Source organism: Microcaecilia unicolor, chromosome 12, assembly GCF_901765095.1.
Source record: "Microcaecilia unicolor chromosome 12, aMicUni1.1, whole genome shotgun sequence".
In the NCBI taxonomy this organism is placed as follows: domain Eukaryota; kingdom Metazoa; phylum Chordata; class Amphibia; order Gymnophiona; family Siphonopidae; genus Microcaecilia; species Microcaecilia unicolor.
This window is the reverse complement of record NC_044042.1, coordinates 47529711-47551113: the sequence shown is the minus strand read 5'-3', so window position 1 is coordinate 47551113 and position 21403 is coordinate 47529711. Positions and strand designations below refer to the sequence as shown.

At 44.0% G+C, this 21403-nt stretch overlaps 1 protein-coding gene across 1 annotated transcript in view; it reads left to right on the top strand.

The window, feature by feature from the left end:
- Positions 1-4268: 4268 nt before the first annotated feature.
- Positions 4269-21403, top strand: part of BUD13 (BUD13 homolog) — a 31190-nt gene continuing 14055 nt past the window's right edge. The window contains exons 1-5 of the mRNA XM_030221900.1: positions 4269-4752; positions 6213-6303; positions 11434-11518; positions 14888-14945; positions 17949-18949. Of these exons, the coding sequence (XP_030077760.1) occupies positions 4631-4752; positions 6213-6303; positions 11434-11518; positions 14888-14945; positions 17949-18949 (1357 nt within the window). The 5' untranslated portion in view covers positions 4269-4630. The remainder of the gene's footprint in view (positions 4753-6212; positions 6304-11433; positions 11519-14887; positions 14946-17948; positions 18950-21403) is intronic.

Genomic DNA, 21403 nt, shown 5'->3' with positions numbered 1-21403 from the left:
AAACAGAAGAAGTGTTAGAAGGTATTAATGATCAAACTACGACCTTTTAGGTGCAGAGATTGAAGATATGGCTCCCACACCTGTAGGAATCACTTTCGTCTCTTGTGGGGGGGATCTCTGGCCTCCCAGATCACCAATAGATGCAGTTGGTTTCTCCAATGCCAAAAATTCGGAGGCTCAGCAGATACAATATTGCAATACACATTTACGTGCATTCGCTCATCTGCGAATAAGTATATTTTTGCCCTTAGACTTACCACCGAAAGCTCCTTTTTTTGTCCAATAAGAACTGTTTTACTGTGTCTGCCACCCCTCCCCCCACGAGTGTGTTCATATATCTTGTAATCACTCCCCCAAAACCCTGTACCTTGGGACAACTCCAAAGAGAATGAAAAAAAGAATTGGTCTGACTTCCACATTTTACACAAGTAATAGTGTGTCTCCCCCCCCCCCCCCCCATATGATATAGTTGAGTCTGGGCAAGATAAACTCGGTGTATCACTCTAAAACAGCATTCCCTCAACCTCGCACAGGGTATGATTCCTGGAATGCTAGCCAAACTCGCCAAAATATCCCATGTTGCTAAGGACCTGCCTTAGTCTCCCATCTGTGCCTCAAATTATCTAATTTCTTTTTGGGCTCCCGTCTTAACAAGGCCTAGTGAATTCCTGAAATTGACAGTCTCTCCTCGGTAATGTCATTAAAAAATCCACACACCCTGTCTCCCATCCTATTAGCCAATAGCCCTGCACCCACTAAGGAGTTAGCATAATACTAATCGTACATCTAATAAGCATGGATTAAAACATTCAACTACCATAGATATGGTGAAAAAGATTTTCTACAATACGGCTTACCATATAGCTGAGGGACTAAAAGCAGATATATAATGGGAACAAGAGGCACGGTACATAGTCAGTTGGGATAATTTGATGGTTAGCTAAACTCAAGGCAAGTTCTTTGTATAGTTAAGCAAGAGAAAATGAACTGATCTAAGTTACAGTATGTAGTAATGATTGGCTAAATTAACTTTGCCTGAGCTGATGCATCACTTCTTGTGCTTGCAGTGGCCAGAAGAATGGAGAATAGCCTTGCATTTGAATATCTTCTTTCCTGTAATTTACATTTAAGACTCTTTTTTCCTGATATATTTTATAACCTCCTGGAGAAGCAGGAGGTTATAAAATTGACTGGAAAGCTTACCACCTTGCCTAACACCTTAAAACTGGGCAGAGAATAATTTACATTTTTTCTTTCCACATAGGGCAACATATACTTGATGATAGCATCCTATATAATTTATATTTCAGAAGTCCCACGGGATTAGTAGTATGGAATGTTGCTGCTAATTGGATTTCTATGAGGTACTTGGCCACTGTTTGGAAACAGGGCTAGATAGACCATTGATTTGACCCAGTATGGCTACTCTTATGTTCTTATGTCCAAATGAAACATGGGAAGAACCCAGATCCTCAAGAGTACCATCTTTAGAGTGCAGCAGTCCTTCGCCAAAGAAGGGAGGGAGCTTTCCTGCTCCAGCGCTCATTCCCACTGTTTTCCTCCAGAAGGTTTGCACCCCCCCCCCCCCATCCCTGGATGTAGCACTCATTCTCCCCCAGAACAGCCACATCTCCCTGTATCCTGCACTTATTTCCCCCCCCCCCCCCCCCCCCAGAACTGCTTCCCCCTGGATCAAGCACTCATTCCCCTCAGAAGGGCCACATCCCCCTGGATCCAGCACTCATTCCCCCCAGAAGGGCCTTATTACCACAGGAACTTTATCTTACCACAACTTCACTATGTATTTGTTTATACCGGAGTCTGCAATCGCCTCTCCGGTACTATGTAAGCCACACTGAGCCTGCAAATAGGTGGGAAAATGTGGGATACAAATGTAATAAATAAATTACCCTGGATGCAGCTGTATTTTCTCACAGAAGAGCTGCATGCACCTGGATGCAGCATTTATTCCCCCCCCCCCCCGAAGAGCTCCTTCCCCCTGGATCCAGCACTCATTCCCCACAGAAGTACATAAGAAGGGCACTATTGCCCTGGATCCAGCACTTATTCCCCACAGAAGGGCCCTATCTCCCTGAATCTAATATTCATTCCCCTCAGAAGCGCTCCTTTCCCCTGGATCCTGCACTTATTCCCCTCCACCCCCCCCCCCCCCGAAGAGCTCCTTCACCCTGGATCCAGCCCTCATTCCCCACAGAAGGGCCTTATCTCCCTGAATCCAGCAGTCATTCCCCCCAGAAGAGCTCCTTCCCTCTGGATCCAGCCCTCATTCCACACAGAATGGCATTATCTCCCTGGATCCAGCACTCATTCCCCACAGAAGGGCCTTATCTCCCTGGATCCAGCCTTAATTCCCCACAGAAGGGCCCTATCTCCCTGGATCCATCACTCATTCCCCTCAGAAAGGCTGCATCCACTTCGAGAAATCATTTCCCCCAAAAGGGCTGCACCCACCTGGATCCAGCACTAATTATCTTTAGAAGGGCTGCATCCTCCTGGATCCAGCACTGATTCTCTTTAGAAGGGTGCATCCTCCCTGGCACTGATTCTCTAGAAGGGCTGCAGCCACGCGCATCTAGTAATCATTTCTCCCAGGAGGGATTTATTCCCCTTGATCAAGCTCTTGTTTCCTCCGGGGGGGGGGGGGGGGGGGGGTGCATTTACCTGGATCCAGCATTGTTTTATCTAAGGGGAATTTGCCCTTCTTGGGGGAATGAGTGCTGGCTGCAGCCCTACTGAGCAACAACAGTACTAGCTCCAGGTTGCCTGCAGCCCTACTGAGAGAAAACAGTGTTGGATCCAGGTAGGGGTAGCCCTTCTAGGGTAGAATAAGTGCTGGATCGAGGGACAGAGCCCTTCTTGGGGAGAATAAGAGCTTGATCCAGGTGGAAGCATCCCTTCTGACAGAAAACAGTGCTGGATCCAGTTGGATGTAACCCTTCAGAGAGAAGATAGTGTTGGATCCTGGGGGATGCTGCCCTTAGAAAAACAATGCTGGATCCAGGTAGATGCCGCACTTTTGGGAGTGAATGAGTGCTGGATCCAGGGGGATGCATTCTTTCTGGGAGAAAACAGTGCTGGATCCATGGAGATAGAGCCCTTCTGGGGGGGGGGGGGGGGGGGGGTGCAGGACCCAGGTGGATGCAGCACCACTGAGAGAAAACAGTTCCTGATCCAGATGTAGATGCAGCACTTTGGGGGGGGGGGGGGGGGGTGAATGAGTGCAGGATCCAGGAGGCTACAGTCCTTTGTGAGAGAAAACAATGCTGGATTCAGGTAGATGCAGCCCTTCTGAGTGAAAACAGTGATGGTATAGGGCACTTCTGGTGAATGGCTGCTGAACCCAGAAGGACAGCACCCTTCTGGGGGGAAATAAGTGCAGGATTAAGGGGGAAGCAGCCCTTCGGGGGTGGGGGGATGCGACATCCAGGTGCATGCAGTCCTGCTGGTCCATGGTGGTTCTACCCCTTTACAGAACAATGTTTGCTGGATACAGCACATTAGAGGGTTATGAAAATGAGTGCTGGAGCAAGAAGACTCCCTCTCTTTTTTTGAGGACTGCTGTACTGTAAAGAAACTAGTGATGTTTTTAAGGTGGTACCCTGGCTCTAGAAGATTTTTACCCACACCCTGCATCATAAGCCCTAGTTTATTTTTAAAGTGTTTCCTAGCCACAAATAACTTTTATGGTTAGAATCCTAATGCTCATCAGCTTTCTTTAAAATAAGTTTGTGATAGGATTTTCAAGCTCTAGACCCGGCAGGATTTTCAAAACAGGTGCTCTGACTTTCAAAATACTACAAAAAAACATGCTCTTCTCACGCTACACCCCCCCCCCAAATCTAGCTATCTTCAAGGTTATTACAAAAAACTCTCACCCAATTCTCTGGTTCATTTCTCGGCTGAATGGCTGTAATAAAGTGCAGTATCTTCTACACACAATTTTGTGCACAACTTTAGGAGCCCTATCTTCGAGCCTAACTGTGTGCGTACAAGACTTAAGTAGACACACCGGTACGCAGCAAATGCAAACACATCCTCTTTTTTTTTTTTCAACGCCGGTAACAGCTCATTCTTCTGAGGTCTGCATTAGTGAGGATTTTAGTCCGGTTTCTCCTTTTTCTGCCAGCCAATATGATGAATGACCTCTTAAAAATAAATACAACCAAAAAGCCCTGTAAGAGCTTCCGCTTCCTTCTTAGGCGCCGCTGATGACGTTGCCCGTGCAACCGAGCGTTTGCCACGGTTAACCCCTCCAGTTCCAGCGGACAACGAAAGTGCAAGTGCAGTTCTCTGTTATACAGGATCCGTACCGCCCGTCCTTGGGGGACTTTCTTCTCTTTCCACTGTTGCCCTCCGGACTACACATCATGTAGCACCGTCCGTCTCTGTTATCTTCTGCTAGAAATATAGACACTTCCCTCTAGCTGGGGAGGGCTTTTTGTTTCTGATACGGGCTAGCACAAAAGTAAACATCGGAGCTGGCGTCTTAGTTCTTAAAGGAGCAACGCTTTATTTACATTTCGTGCTCCGTACAAAGGCCTAAAGGGAACCCCGCTCTCCCTCTCTGCGTGCCGGAGGACGGTGTTTTCCTCCGTTTTCTGGTTTTGGGATGGATGCTCTATCCCGGAAGGTCTCGGGGCCTCCTCTTTCTAAGGCCGAATACCTGAAGCGTTACTTGTCAGGGGAGCAGACCAAGAAGCGCAAGAAGCGGCCGAAGCCCAGCGGGAAGGGGTGAGAGAGCCGGCCAGATCGGGTATACTGGGACATGGAGGAGTGGGGTGGGCTTGAGAGAGTCAAATGGGGAGGGAGAACCTTTCCCCAATAGCAGAGCTGTCAAGTTACCCATTCCAGGAGGGAGACTTTATGGCCAGTCCTGGTTTTCAACTTACAGCAGTGTAGTATAGACTACCTGAGCCTGTACGTCTAGCCCCGTCTTTGGCCGTTTACAACTACTACTACTACTAACTAGCATTTCTAAAGCGCTACTAGGGTTACGCAGCGCTGTACAATTTAAACATAGGACAGTCCCTGCTCAAAGAGCTTACAATCTAAAAGACAAAAGTCCAAGCTTAAAGCCCACCTCTTTACCACTGCCTTTGACTCCTAACCACCACTCACCTGCCCTGTCCGTTTAGCCTCACCTCTTTATTCCCTTACCCTTATTGTTCTATTTACCTGTCTTATCTAGATTGTAAGCTCTTTGAGCAGGGACTGTCTTTCTGTGTATGGTGTACAGCGCTGTGTATGTCTTGTAGCACTATAGAAATGATAGTAGTAGTAGTATTTGTAGTCTATGATTCTATCTATTGACATTTGTGCTGTAGGTCCCATAGGGGCTCATTTTCAAAGCACTTAGCCTTACAAAGTTCCATAGGTTTCTATGGAACTTTGGAAGGCTAAGTGCTTTGAAAATATGCCTAATGATGTACCAGGATGAGATTGGCAGAAATCCAGAACAGGCCCAAAAATCTCCCTCCTGGAATGGTAACTTGGCAGCTCTGTAATAGTCTGAAGAGAAAAGAAGGGAGCTGCCCGTTCTTCAGTATGGTAGAGGTCAGGGAGGGAGCTGTGCTTACTACTCCCTTCCCTTTGGGTGCTATTCAGGGGCTTGAGATAGCTGATGCGGGGGGGGGGGGGGGGATCTTTAAGGTCTCCAGTTTTGAACTTCAGTACCTAACAGCTGCAAAATTGGTCAGGCAAATGCACAGCTGCCTAGTTACCCATTCTAGGAGTGAGATTTTTTACATCCCAAAGTAGTGTAGCATTTGAAGTCCATGATTCTACCTATTGAAATCAGTGCTGCAGGTCCCATAATGCATCAGGATGAGATTGGCAGAAATCCAGGACTGACCAAAATCCAGTTACCCTCCTGGAATGGGTAACTTGGCAGCTGTGCAAATAGTCTGTCTCACCCAGTAGAGAAATAAAGAAAACCTGTAAGAAACAAGACACAGATGGAGCGCCCCATCTCCTGCTGGTTTCCAGCAGATGTACTACTACAGCCACACATAGAACCCACAGTGATTTCCCTGATATAGGTTAAATGGAGTAGTTACTTTGAAGTGTGAATGAATGCTTATGAATGGCTGGGAAACGTGTTTTTTTTAAAAATGTAGTTCCAGTTATGACGGGTGATGATGTTGCCTTTTTTTCTGTGTTGTCCTTAATCATGCATCCTTCTTTCCTCATAGGATGCGGATAGTGGATGATGATGATGTGAGCTGGAGGGATCAATCCAATAGAGAAGAAATGGTGGAGGAAGAAGAAGAAGATTTGCCCGTGGTGAGTACAAAAGACCCAAGAGGCAGGCAGAGTTCTGAAGTCTCAATGCATGGTTGATAAAATGGTGCAGGGATGAGGGATTTGGATTTGTTAGGAACTGGGCAATATTCTGGGAAAGGGGGACGCCACTATAACCGGTATACATCTTTTAAAGAATGGAAAAAGGATCTGAATGAAGAAAATAAGAAGCAACGTAAACACTGTCAAGCCATATGCAAAGCATTGATAAAGAAGGCTAAGAGAATATGAAGAAAAACTTGCCATGTAGACACAAAAACTCATAGTACACCTTTTTCAGGTACATCAGAAGCAGAAAGCCTGTGAGGGAATCCATGGGACCGTTAGATCATGAAGGAGCAAAAGGGGAACTCAGGGAGGACAAGACCATAGCGGAGAAATTGAATGAATTTTTTCCTTCGGTGTTTATGGAAGAAGATGTAAGATGTACTGGAAATGATTTTCAAGGGTGACAGTGCGTAGGAAATGAAAGAAATCATGGTGAACCTGGAAGACATATCAAGCTAATTTTACAAGTAAAAGAGTGATAAATCACCTGGATCAGATGGAATTCAAACATGAAATTGCAGATCTTCTGTTAGTAATCTGTAACCTGTCAAAATCATAAGTAGTACAGGCCAAGGTATCGGCTTGCTTATCCGACATTGCTGCCTGGATGTCCAATCGCCACTTGAAACTGAACATGGCCAAGACCGAGCTTATTGTCTTCCCTCCCAAACCCACTTCTCCTCTCCCTCCACTCTCTATCTCAGTTGATAACACCCTCATCGTCCCAGTCTCATCTGCCCGCAACCTTGGAGTCATCTTCGACTCCTCCCTCTCCTTCTCTGCGCATATCCAGCAGATAGCCAAGACCTATCGCTTCTTCCTCTTTAACATTAGCAAAATTCGCCCTTTCCTCTCTGAGCACACTACCCGAACTCTCATCCACTCTCTCATCACCTCTCGCCTTGACTACTGCAACCTGCTCCTCACTGGCCTCCCACTTTGCCATCTATCCCCCCTTCAGTCCGGTCAGAACGCTGCTTCACGGCTAATCTTCCGCCTGGACCGATATACTCAGATCACCCCTCTCCTCAAGTCACTTCACTGGCTCCCGATCAGATACCGCATACAATTCAAGCTTCTCCTATTAACCTACAAATGCACCCGATCTGCAGCCCCTCCTTACCTCTCTTCCCTCATCTCCCCTTATGTTCTGACCCGTAACCTCCGCTCTCAAGACAAATCCCTCCTTTCAGTACCCTTCTCCACCACCGCCAACTCCAGGCTCCGCCCTTTCTGCCTCGCCTCACCCCATGCCTGGCATAAACTCCCTGAGCCGATACGCCAAGCCCCTTCCCTGCCCATCTTCAAAGCCCACCTCTTCAATGTCGCCTTCGGCACCTAACCACCATACCCCTATTCAGGAAACCTAGACTGCCCCAACCTGACATTTCGCCCATTACATTGTAAGCTCCTTTGAGCAGGGACTGTCCTTTTTTGTTAATTTGTACAGCGCTGCGTAACCCTAGTAGCGCTCTAGAAATGTTAAGTAGTAGTAAGATTGGAAGATGGCCAATGTGACGCCGATGTTTAAAAAGGATTCCAGGGGTGATCTTGGAAATTACAGACCGGTGAGCCTGATGTCAGTGCTGGGCAAGATAGTGGATACTATTATAAAGAATAAAATTACGGAACACATAGACAAACGTGATTTAATGGTCAGAATCAGCATGGGGTCAGTCAAGGGAAGTCTTTTATCACCAATCTGCTTCATTTCTTTGAAGGCATGAATAACCATGTGGATAATGGTGAGCCGGTCAGTGTATATCTAGATTTTCAGGAAGCTTTTGATAAAGCTCCTCATAGTAACATAGTAGATGACTGCAGAGAAAGACCTGTACGGTCCATCCAGTCTGCCCAATAAGATAAACTCATATGTGCCACTTTATGTGTATACCTGACCTTGATTTGTATGTGCCATTTTCAGGGCACAGGCTGTAGAAGTCTGCCCAGCACTAACCCCGCCTGCCAACCACTAGCCCCACCTCCCACCACTGGAGTTGCCACCCAATCTCTGCTAAGCTTCTGAGGATCCATTCCTTCTGAACAGGATTCCTTTATGTTTATCCCACGCATTTTTTAATTCCGTTACCGTTTTCATCTCCATCACCTCCTGTGGGAGGGCATTCCAAGTATCCACCACTCTCTCCGTGAAAAAAATACTTCCTGACATTTTTCTTGAGTCTGCCCCCCTTCAATCTCATTTCATGTGCTCTAATTCTACCGCCTTTCCATCTCCAGAAAAGGCTCGTTTGCGGATTAATACCTTTCAAATATTTGAGCGTCTGTATCATATCACCCCAGTTTCTCCTTTCCTCCAAGGTATACATGTTCAGGTCAGCAAGTCTCTCCTGATAAGTCTTGTATTGCAAATCCCATACCATTTTTGTGGCTTTTCTTTGCACTGCTTCAATTCTTTTTACATCCTTAGCAAGATATGGCCTCGCCAACGACTTGTACAGAGGCATCAACACCTCCTTTCTTCTGCTGGTCACACTTTTCTCTATACAGCCTAGCAATCTTCTGGCTATGGCCACCACCTTGTCACACTGTTTTGTCAACTTCAGATCCTCAGATACTATCACCCCAAGATCCCTCTCCCTGTCTGAACATATCAGACTCTCACTGCCTAACACATACGTCTCCTGTGGATTTCTACTCCCTAAGTGCATCACTTTGCATTTCTTCGCATTGCATTTTAATTGCCAAACCTTAGACCATTCTACTAGCTTCTGCAGATCCTTTTTCATGTTTTCCTCTCCCTCCGGGGTGTCTACTCTGATACAAATCTTGGTATCATCCGCAAAAAGGCAACTTTACCTTCTAACCCTTCGGCAATGTCACTCACAAATATATTGAACAGAATCAGCCCCAGTACCGATCCCTGAGGCACTCCACTACTCACCTTTCCCTCATTCGAGCGAATTCCATTAACCACCACCCTCTGGTGTCTGTCCGTCAACCAGTTCCTAATCCAGTTCACCACGTCGGGTCCTATCTTCAGCCTGTCAAGTTTATTCAAGCCTCCTGTGGGGAACCGTGTCAAAAGCTTTGCTGAAATTTAAGTAGATTACCTCTATAGTGCGTTCATGATTCAATTCTTCGGTCACCCAGTCAAAGAATTCAATGAGATTCGTTTGGCACGATTTACCTTTGGTAAAACTATGTTGTCTCGGATCTTGCAACTTATTGGCATCCAGGAAATTCACAATCCTTTCCTTCAGGATCGCTTCCATTACTTTTCCAATAACCGAAGTGAGACTTACCGGCCTGTAGTTTCCAGCTTCTTCCCTATCACCACTTTTGTGAAGAGGGACCACATCCGCTCTTCTCCAATCCCATGGAACCTCTCCCGTCTCCAAGGATTTATTAAACAAATCTTTAAGAGGACCTGCCAGAACCTCTCTGAGCTCTCATGAGAGACTGCTGAGAAAATTAAAAAGTCATGGGATAGGAGGCAATGTTCTTCTGTGGATTAGGAATTGGTTATTGGATAGAAAACAGAGGGTACGGTTAAATGCAGGAGGGTGAATAGTGGAGTGCCACAGGGATCTGTACTGGGACCAGTGCTATTTAACATATTTATAAACGATCTGGAAATCAGAATGACTGAGGTGATTAAATTTGCAGATGACACAAAACTATTCACAATTGTCAAAATGCATGTGAAAAATTGCAGGAAGACATTAGGAAGGCTGGACATCCAAATAGCAGATTAAATTTAATGTGGCCAAATGCAAAGTGATGCACATTGGGAAGAATAATCCAAATCATAGTTACCTGATGCTAGGGCCCACCTTAGGAGTCAGCACACAAGAAAAAGATCTAGGTGTCATTGTAGACAGTACGCTGAAATCTTCTGCCCAGTGTGTGATGACGGCCACAAAAGCAAACAGGATGCTAGGAATTATTAGGAAAGGGATGCAAAATAACACCAAGAATATTATAATGCCTCTGTATTGCTCCATGGTGTGACCTCACCTTGAGTATTGCATTCAATTCTGGTCACCTTATCTCAAAACAGATATAGTGGAATTAGAAAAGGTTCAAAGAAGAGCGACCAAAATGATAAAGGGGATGGAACTCCTCCCGTATGAGGAAAGGCTAAAGAGGTTAGGGCTCTTCGGCTTGGAAAAGAGGCGGCTGAGGGGAAATATGATTGAGGTCTATGAAATCCTGAGTGGTGTAGAATGAGTAAAAGTGAATTGTTTTTTCATTTTTTCAGAAAGTACAAAGACCAGGGGACACTCAATGAAATTACATGGAAATAGCTCTGGAACTCACTGCTGGAGGATACTGGAACGTTGGTTAGCGTATCTGGGTGTAAAAAAAGGTTTGGACAAGTTCCTGGAGGAAAAGTCCATAGTCTGTTATTGAGATGGACATGGGGGAAGCCATTGCTTGCCCCTGTAATAAAATGAAATGTTCCTACTAATTGGGTTTCTGCCAGGTACTTGTGACCTGGCTTGGCCACTGTTGGAAACAGGATACTGGGCTAGATGGACCATTGGTCTGACCCAGTGTGGCTATTCTTATGTTCTTATGAGAGTTGGTGCCATCTTCCTGGTACCATGGTGTTCATGAGGGTTTAATACCTTCTTGTTGATTATGCAGCATCTCAATCGAATCTGCCACTCACTTTGCCTTGAAAGGTTAAGGGTAATGCATTTCATATCCCTCTTTTCTATGGTATAACTAGTATATATACAGATAACTTACTCTGTCCCTCGTGGGCTCATAATCTAAGTTTTATACCTAGGGCAATGGAAGGTTAACGATATCCATAATAAGTTGGGAGGGCTATGCCTTTTGCAAAAAATATATGAGAATTCCCCAAAGACATTAAAAGTATCTTGGTAGGGTACTTTAAGTTTCACATTGCACACCTTACCAGAGTGCAGGTTTGGCTTGGTTAAAAATTTGAGACATAGTCTGTGCCATGCTTTTGAAGGTTTAAGGTGTTTCATGTCATAACGTATAAAAGAGGGACCGGTAATCTAAATATGGTGTATGGTCATGAGCTTGGTAGCTACCATACCTTAATAATAGATCTTGTGGATTTTCTAGGTGGCAGAATTTATTGATGAGCGCCCTGAAGAAGTGAAACGCATGGAAGAATTCCAAATGAGCAATAAATGGAAAGTTTTGAAAGGTGGGTATGTTCTTATTGTGAGGGCAGAGCCTACGACAGTTTTTATATTTAATAACAAAATCATGGAAAGTTGTTGTATGAACTTTGTCATGGATAGGACAAGATTCAAGTGAGCCTTTGGCTTTGTTGAGGGAAAAATCTGTTGATCTGATTCAGTGTTCACACTGGGCCTTAAGTAACAACAAATATCCTATTAGCTACATGTATTGATTATTTTTCAGGTCTGTGAAACGGTGATATATATAAGAACATACATAAGTTGCAGAAAAAGCCAATCTAGCATGTCTTATTATTTTGTCCATACTGCTAAGGATGCATTTCAGTTGCTAGCCACAGAATGTTTAAGATTTCTGCTTCTGTAGGGCACTCTGTTCCACTTTCTTTCTTTTGACTCCACAGCCTTTTCCATGGCTTGCTACAAAGCTTGGTAATATTCCAAACAGTGTGCATTAGTATTATGCGCCTAATCCCTTAATAATGTTCAAAGCGGGGTAACAAACAAAATTACTGGTACAGTAGCCAGGAATTACAATCTAATATAATCATCGCTAAAACAAAAAGAACAAACTATTACCAACATTTAGGAAATAAATATGATTTCACCAACTTTCGAAAATGAAAATAACATAGGACCTCGTTTATCAAGTTGTGCTAGTGGCTCCTGGTGCAGTAATGCCAACAAAGCCCATTCACTTTGAATGGGCTCCATCTGCATTACCGTGCTGGCTTGATAAGAGGCCCGCATAGAAAAGCAGATCTTCTTATTATTATTATTAGCATTTGTATAGCGCTACCAGACGCACGCAGCGCTGAACACCTGACACAAAGAGACACAGTCCCTGCTCAAAAGAGCTTACAATCTAAATAACACAGACAGACAAGACAGTTACGGATGAGGGAAGTACTGGGTGAGAAGGAAGGAAGGAACAAGGGAGGGCAAATGAGGGCTAGGAGCCAAAAGCAGCAGTGAAAAGGTGGGTTTTCAGCATGGATTTGAAAACAGGTAGAGATGGAGCTAGACGTATAGGTTCAGGAAGTCGATTCCAGGCATAAGGTGCCACGAGAGAAAAGGAACGAAGTTAGGAGTTAGCAGTAGGGGAGAAGGGGGACGACAAGAGAGATTTGTCCAGTGAGCGGAGTTCACGGGAAGGAATGTAGGGAGAGATGAGAGCGGAGAGGTAATGGGGGGCTGCAGAGTGGATGCACTTAAAGGTCAGTAAAAGAAGTTTGAACTGTATGCGGAAGCGGAGAGGGAGCCAGTGAAGTGACTTGAGTACTGGGCTAGTGTGGGTATAACGATTCTGGCGGAAAATAAGTTGTGCCGCAGAATTTTGGACAGATTGGAGAGGAGAGAGATGGCTGAGCGGAAGACCAATGAGAAGTAAATTGCAATAGTCCAAACGAGAGGTGACAAGGGTGTGAATAAGGGTTTTGGTAGTGTAATCAGAAAGGAAGGGGCGGATTTTGCTAATGTTGTAGGTAAAGAAATGACAGGTTTTGGCGATCTGTTGAATATGTGCAAAGAAGGAGAGAGAGGAATCAAAGATGACTCCAAGGTTACGAGCTGAGGAGACAGGGCGGATGTGAGAGCCATTAACAGAGATAGAGAAAGGGGGAGGAGGGGAGGTGGGCTTAGGGGGGAAAAATGAGAAGTTCAGTTTTGGTCATGTTAAGCTTCAGATGGTGTTGAGACATCCAAGCAGCAATGTTGGACAAGCAGGCTGAAATTTTGTCCTGGATTGAGGTTGATATTTCAGGGGTGGAGATGTAGATCTGAGAGTCATCTGCGTAAAGATGATATTGAAAGCCATGGGATGAAATCAGAGTACCAAGGGAAGAGGTATAGTTGGAAAAAAGGAGGGGTTCAAGGAAAGAACCCTGAGGCACACCAACTGAAAGCGGGATGGAAGTTGAAGAGGATCCACCAGAGTGAACACTGAAAGAACGAAGAGAGAGGTAAGAGGAGAACCAGGAAAGAACAGGGCCCTGGAATCCAAGTTGTCCCAGATTTCACTGATAAATACGTAAATTAATTTGTTACTAATGATTTATATTTAACATTTTTAACAGAGAGGAATTCCATAAGCAAATAATTACACTTATGACTTTCTATAAATAAACCCAATGAATTAATCTAAGGGACCAATCCATTGGGACAATGGCCTTCTAAGGTTTTAAAAATCAGACACACCACCTTAAAATGTATTCAAGCCTGCATTGAGAGCCAGTGCAGCTCTCTAAACAGTGGATATGCATGGTCAAACTTAGACTTACAGTAGATCAGTCTTATTGCTGCTTTTTAGCTCCTAGCCACTACTCAATTGGCCTCCCCTTGTCCCTTCCTTCCTTCTTACCCATTACTTCCCTCACCCATAACTGTCTTTGTCTGTCTATATTATTTAGATTGTAAGCTCTTGAGCAGGGACTGTCTCTTTGTATCAGGTGTTCAGTGCTGCGTGCGTCTGGTAGCGCTATACAAATGCTAATAATAATATTGCTGTATTCTGAATAAGCTGAATCCTATGTGCTAATTTAATCAACATCCTGGGTCCCCCGCTTAGCTTGCCAGATGGACCTGGCTACATGAGTGCATTTGTTTCTATTAGGATTTTTGGGTGTTGCAGAACATGCAATCTGTTGTACACTTATATACATTGCACAGGTACAGTTTCTTTTTTGTCGCACATAGCATTTCTCATTACCCCTCTTAATTTCATTACATTATTCTCGGTGTCCCATTCCCATACATATGTTTGCAACCCTGTGTTGTCTGTTCTTGTTGGTGGTCCTCTTCTTGTGTGTTTTCTACCCCAGGAGAGGCAGTATAGTATATTTTACACACACACTGTATATCTGAGTAGGTACTCATTCTGTCAAACACGCTGCCAGGATTTTAGACTTTAAATGTGTCTTTTAACTATAATTTAGACTCTTAATTCCATTATGCACTCTTCTATTTCACATAATGATTGGACAATAATGTGAGTGAACCGAGGCTTTTAGATTTGAAGCTGTCTGCTTTTGTAACTACTCCACTTGGAATGGACAATTGCCATAAGTAACTTTCTGTTTGTGAAAAGGGCCTAACTAGTGTGAAGATCCTGAAAAGGCTCAGTTATGTGGTTGATCAGTGCAGCTGTAGGTACCTCTATATCAAAAACCTGCAACACACTTTATTTTTACAAAAACAATCCTGTAACTATGCCAGATTCTTTATTGTACTGTTTTATTAATGTATGTTGCTCTGAGTCTATGAATAGTGATTACAAACAAATAGATAAGGAAGCCTAAATTAATAGGTGACAAGTAGACAAAAGTACAATTGTAAAAACAGAATATAAAGAAACTGTAGTTTTTATTCTCTTTCAGATCAGAATGGAGATCGCCGAAGCTCAGACATCTCCCTGACTACCACATCTACTGTGAGGTAGAATGCATTTTCTATAGTTTATAAGATAGACAGCTCACAGTTCAGTGTTCTTCTTATCAGTATAATTTGTCATTAATGTTCAGTGTGGTTTTAGGTAGCAAAGCATGAAACTCAAAATTAAATAAAAATGAACTTATCTATAACAGCATTAGAATAAATCAAACATGCAAGCGGTAACATCATTCAGTGCTGACACATTACTCTCACATAGCTTAGAAAACTCAGGTTATTCTGAGCATGTGCAAGATTTTGTGCACAGCTGTGATCTCATGAGTTGCCTCGGTCTAATAAAAGGCTTGAGTCAACTTCCTAGGAAAGAGGGTGAGTGTGTGTGTCTGATTTATCCTGGTGTCTGTGGGGAACCTTATTTCCAGGTAAGCAGTTTGTTTTCTCTATCAGTGAGCAACCCAAGTAGGAAGTTTGGATTTGCTTTGGTTTCTATAGGGAACTTAAGACAGGAACATGTTAGAAAGGAGTTGGCTATTAATTGAAAAGGTCTTGTAGAACTGTTTGTTCACATGCACTCTTTCTCTCTCTCTTTCTCTCTCTCTGAGATACATTGCCCGGACAATAACAAATTTCCTTTGGATTTAGGAGCCAGTGTCTGACACTGTACCCCATTCTCTATTGAGTTGGAGGGAGGGGTGAGGATGTTTCTTCTGAGGTCTGGAGCCTGATGTACTGAGGATGTTATTCCATTCTGGGTCCAAGGGAAAAGAAATATTAGTAAATCATACCTTTAATGCACAACTGCATGGCACTGGCAGAAAAACACAGCCAGAATCTCCCCTCATAAGAATTGCAATAGTTGATCAGACCAAAGGTCCATCTAGCCCAGTATCCTGTTTCCAATAGTAGGCAATCCAGGTCACAAGTATCTGGCAGAATCACAAAGAGCAGCAAGATTCCATGTTACCAACTTCAGGAATAGGTAGTGGCTTTCCCCATGTCTATCTTGATAGTATTTTATGGAATTTTCCTTCAGGAACTTGTCCAAACCATTTTAAAACCCAGATATGCTAACTTCTTTTACCACATCCTCTTGCAATGAGTTCTAGAGTTTAACTATTCGTTGAGTGAAAAAATATTTTCTCCTATTTGTTTTAAAAGTATTACCATGTAACTTCATGGAATGCCCCCTAGTCTTTTGTGCATTTTAAAAGAGTAACAATTGATCCAGTTTCTCTCATGCTGTGTCTCCCCACCCCCCAACCCTGTCACCACCCAGTCCCTTTTAACCTGTTCCTCTCCACCAGTCTCCCTTCCATGTCTCACCATCTGTCCACCCCAAGCTGGACAGTCAACCTCTCAGCCTCTATCCCCATGCCAGTAGGCCATCTCTCCAGCCCTTATCCCTGCAAGCCAGTGCGTCTCCACCTACCTTTCCAGCTAGCCGTCAGAGACATTGAACTGCGTCGTCTTTGTATTGCACAGCTGTACGTGGGTTTGCACCGAATAGTGGAGGAACTCTTACATTGGTCTCAGGATCTCAATTCTCAAGTGTTCTGTACTGCACAGCTCAAACAAACAAATCTCTGTGTTACAGAGAAAAAGAAGTTCATGCTCCTACAGTGGCTACAGGGCTGAAAATTCCCAGGTGCATATGTGACTTTCATGGTGATATGGCGCCTGGGATTTGTCAACTTCTGTCGTAAAGAATGCACACACATTAAAAAAAAAAAGTGGTCAAGCTCAGAGAGTAGAAAACGGAGAAAATAAAGTAAAAAAAAACGAGACAAAATAATTCAATTCCAAATATCCAAAATATGCCAAAAGAAACAAAATTCATACTTGTAGAGTAGTTTGGATGAAATTAGACCTGGTGAAATCATGTGATAACGACTATACGGGAAGTTCTATGCCTGCTCAGACAACCTGTTTTTTTTTTTTTTATATTTTGGGTTTTGTGAGAACCATGCCACCCACCTTTTCTAGAGAATTAGGTGAAACTAAACAAAATTGTTCCTCCCACCAAAAAAAATAAATAAATTCATGCATAGAGATAAAAACAACACAGAAAGAATAATAGGAATATTGTTTAATATGGAAGCTTAACACCTTTGTTATTTTAACTCAGGGGCTGATACTACTAAACTGTGTTAACATACTTTTATGCTTGTATCAGTGGTGCTTTGTTAACTAAGTGGAAATGAGGCATACTTTGCAGTGGAAGGTAAAATCCACACATTATAGAAATAAGTAGTAGCAGAAATACATTGACACAGTAACCCAGAACCTGTAACTGCACCTCTGAGAGTAAAAAAAAAAAAGTTTTTATACTAACACAGCTGTAGTGTATCTTTCATGATTCAATATGTGCTAATAGGTAATGGGTTATTTTGTGTACTTTTACATTAGCATAGATTTTGTGTTAACAGGAACATAAGCAAATTTAACCACCTTAAGAGTGTTGCTAAAAGCTTGCAATAGATAACACATGCTTCTGTTCATATGTTTTAGTCCACTGGCTCCTTGCTTTGTTATTTTCTAGCACTGATGCTTTCTCCTTGCTGAGAGAAGGGTTGTAGGTTAACATTTTTGTGCATTGTGTTGTTTGAAACAAAGCAGTAGAATTAATACTGGTGAAACAGCTCCTGACAGTCTCGCATGGAATTTTTCCTCAGTGACTTGAAAATAAACTGCAAGTTTGTCAGATTTCACATCAGTAGGTAGAGGAGGATGGATATGAGACTGATCCTGGTGATTTCCCCCTCTCCCCTATGAATAAATAATGCATATGCCTCAGAAACCATGTTATTCAGAACACACAGATAGTGTTTTCATAAGGTACTCTGGATAAGGGCATCAAAATAAATGTATGTTTATCAAGTTAGCAGCATTATGCAGGGCTAGAGAGAGATGGGTATGATGAATCCAACTTTTGCATCCTTTTTAGACTGCTACATTTTGGGATTAATAGAGAAATTAGAAATTTTCTGCAGTCCTACAACTTGAATTGAAAAGAGGTTTTCAAAAGATTTCTTTTTATTTTTTTCCCAGCTCAGAGAATGCATCAAGTAAACAAGAAGAAAACGAAACAAGACATTCCCCTGATGCCTCGCCTCCCTGCAGGCTGCGCCACGATTCCCCCAAAGGCTCTCTATGCCACGATTCTCCCGACGCCTCGCCTACCCGCAGGCCGCGCCATGATTCTCCCGACGCCTCACTGCCCCGCAGGCAGCGCCACGACTCTCCCGACGCCTCGCCTCCCCGCAGGCAGCGCCATGACTCTCCCGACGCCTCGCCACCCCGCAGGCAGCGCCACGATTCTCCCGACGCCTCGCAACCCCGCAGGCAGCGCCATGATTCTCCCGACGCCTCGCCACCCCGCAGGCAGCGCCACGATTCTCCCGACGCCTCGCCACCCCGCAGGCCGTGCCACGATTCTCCCGACGCCTCGCCACCTCGCAGGCCGCGCCACGATTCTCCCAACGCCTCGCCACCCCGCAGACTGCGCCATGATTCTCCCGACGCCTTGCCACCCCGCAGGCCGCGCCACGATTCTCCCGATGCCTCGCCACCACGCAGGCCGCGCCACGATTCTCCCAACGCCTCGCCACCCCGCAGGCCGCGCCACGATTCTCCCGATGCCTCGCCACCCCGCAGACCGCGCCATGATTCTCCCGACGCCTCGCCACCCCGCAGGCCGCGCCATGATTCTCCCGATGCCTCGCCACCACGCAGGCCGCGCCACGATTCTCCCGACACCTCACCTCCTAGGAAAGGACAGTGTTTTTCTGATCAATTTCCCCCTCCAAAGAAATTAAAAAAGGGTTTACTTACTGATCTGCCTAGCAAGAAAATCAGTCAAAGCATGGACAAAATGCAGCCCTCCACTAGTTCCCAAGAACGAGGGCCGATCCCAACTCGGAAGCACCACAGCTCTTCAGACTTGTCTCCAGCTAGGAACAGCAGGCATGATTTTGATGTGGACACACCACTTTCATACAAGAAACAATGTTTTTCACTGGCTAGTGGAAAAAATCAAAGCAGCACTAGAGGTAAGTCTGTAAAACTCACCTATGTTTGATCTGAGAAGTGTGGTAAGAAGAGCCAGAGGGCTGCCACATTGATAAGATGTCTTTATATAGGATGCTGCTGAGACTGCAGCTTAAATACTGTTCCCACTGCCTCCAAATGATAGGGAAAACTGGAGGCAATCCAGGGGTTACCAAAATGATGCAGATCTATGCCAAAAGTCACTTGAGACCTAAGAGCCTAAATCTGTAGAGGAGATGAGAGGTGGAGAAATATGATAGATACATTCAAATACTTCAAATATATAAAATGGGTAAAAGAAGCAAACCTTTTCTCAGAGGAGAAGACTGCCCTAGGACAAAAGGAAACACTGTGAGGCTCTAAGGGGGTAGACTAAAGTGCAAGATCAGAAAATATTTCTTCACAGAAAAGGGTGGTGAGTACATGATATGGTCTCCAAATAAAGGTGGTGGAGACAAAGGATAATAGTATTCAAGAAAGCATGAAATGAACAGAAGATTCTTAGTCCTTAATTAAAGAAGTGAGGCATGCCAGAGATCAACAGGATTCTATAGCACTAAACCATGAAGTGGGGCAGAAACTAGATGCCATGGATTTGTATAACATAATATGACAGCAAATAAGATGATACGCCAGTCCTGTATAAGACCTCATTTTAGGGCCCTTGTAGCAGGTCATACTGGGTTACTTTCCTAGGACCCTTTTGGCTTTTTGCCAGATACCACCTACAGGAAGTGACTGATCACTGCTGGGCTGTGCATTACCAAATCTCTAAACTGCTGCATTACATTCAATGGGAGAAACTGCCTCACCACTCAAGAAGAAAGTTGGGACTGATCATGGCTCTGTTAGAGTGTGCACTATTGCTCCCTACTCACTCACCCAAAGAAATACATGCTGCCTTTGAGTATGTGCACTGTTGCTGTTTCCCCCTCTTCTCCCACTGTAATGAAGAAGGTGTGGATCAGTCAACTCCTAGAATTATGCATCATGGTTGGCCCCCCACAGAGAAATAACAATGGGACCTATCACGTCCCTTGGAGCTTGCATTGTCATTGCCAGCTTAAAGGAAGGGGAGAAGAATCTATCTGTACCACCAGGAAAACTGTGTACCAAAGCCGGAGAGACTGTGGCGAAGGCTTGGGAAAAAGGGAAGAGATTTGAGATGGAGAGAGAGAAATTCAGAGGGACAAATATTCACCCCCCCCCCCCCCCCCAATACATTTTTATTTTTGCAACCCAACTGAATTTGGAAAGAATTGTACAAAAGAGGTTGAGAATATATGTCTGGCTAGGGGCAAAATAATTCTCCAATAAATTTGCCAGAATGGGATGAAACTTAAGATGAGGGACTTACAAAAAGAATCCTCCTTAATGACTTGACTCCTAATCTATACCAGAACCAACCAATACTGATCCCTTCTAATTTTGATTAATTTATCATATTATCATTATTGAACAGTATATCCTATCTTGCTCTCATTTATATGTTATGTATTATCTTTTATTTACCCTATTTACCTGATATTCTTACACACTAATTGTAATAATATTCTGAACCTCTTACTCTGTTAATGATGATGCCAGTGCAACATAATGTAAGCCACTTTGAGCCTGCAAATAGTGCATTTCTATGGGAAAAGGAGTTCCAACTTTTGTAGCAGAGAATAATTAACAGAATGGGATGAAACTTGGCCTGTGGGGGAAGGGGAAATAAACATTTGAGTTGAAAAATGGGCCAAAGAAGTAAGCAACCCCCCTCTCAAGATATGGCCCAGTGCATTTCTATGAGAAAATGAGTTCCAGCTTCTAGAACAGAGCTTCTCAACCCAGTCCATAGGGCACACTCAACCAGCCAGGCCTTCAGGATATCCACAATAAATATGCTTGAGAGAGACTTGTACATCAGAATAGCCATACTGGGCCAGACCGATGGTCCACTTAGCCCAGTATCATGTTTCTAATAGTGGCCAGTCCAGGTCATAAGAACCTGGCAGAAACCCAAATAGTAGCAGCATTCCAGAACCCTAAAGAGTAGCATGATTCCGGAATCCCAAAGAGTAGCAACATTCCATGCTACAAATCCCAGGGCAAGCTGTGGCTTCCCTATGTTTATCTCAATAGTAGACTATGGACTTTTCCTCCAGGAACTTGTTCAAACCTTTTTTTTAAACCCAGATACGCTAACCACTTTTATCTCATTCTTCAGCAAAGAGTTCCTCAGCTTAACTATTTGTTGAGTGAAAAAATATTTCCTCCTATTTGTTTTAAAAGTGTTTTCATGTAACTTAATTAAGTGTCCCCTAGTCTTGTACTTTTTGAAAGAGTAAAATATCGATTCACTTCTACTCGTTCTACACCACTTTGACACATACTGTTAACTCTTTGTTACAAACAGGAATTATGCCCAACACACTTCAACATATGATTATTCATCCGTTTTTTTAAAGCCAACT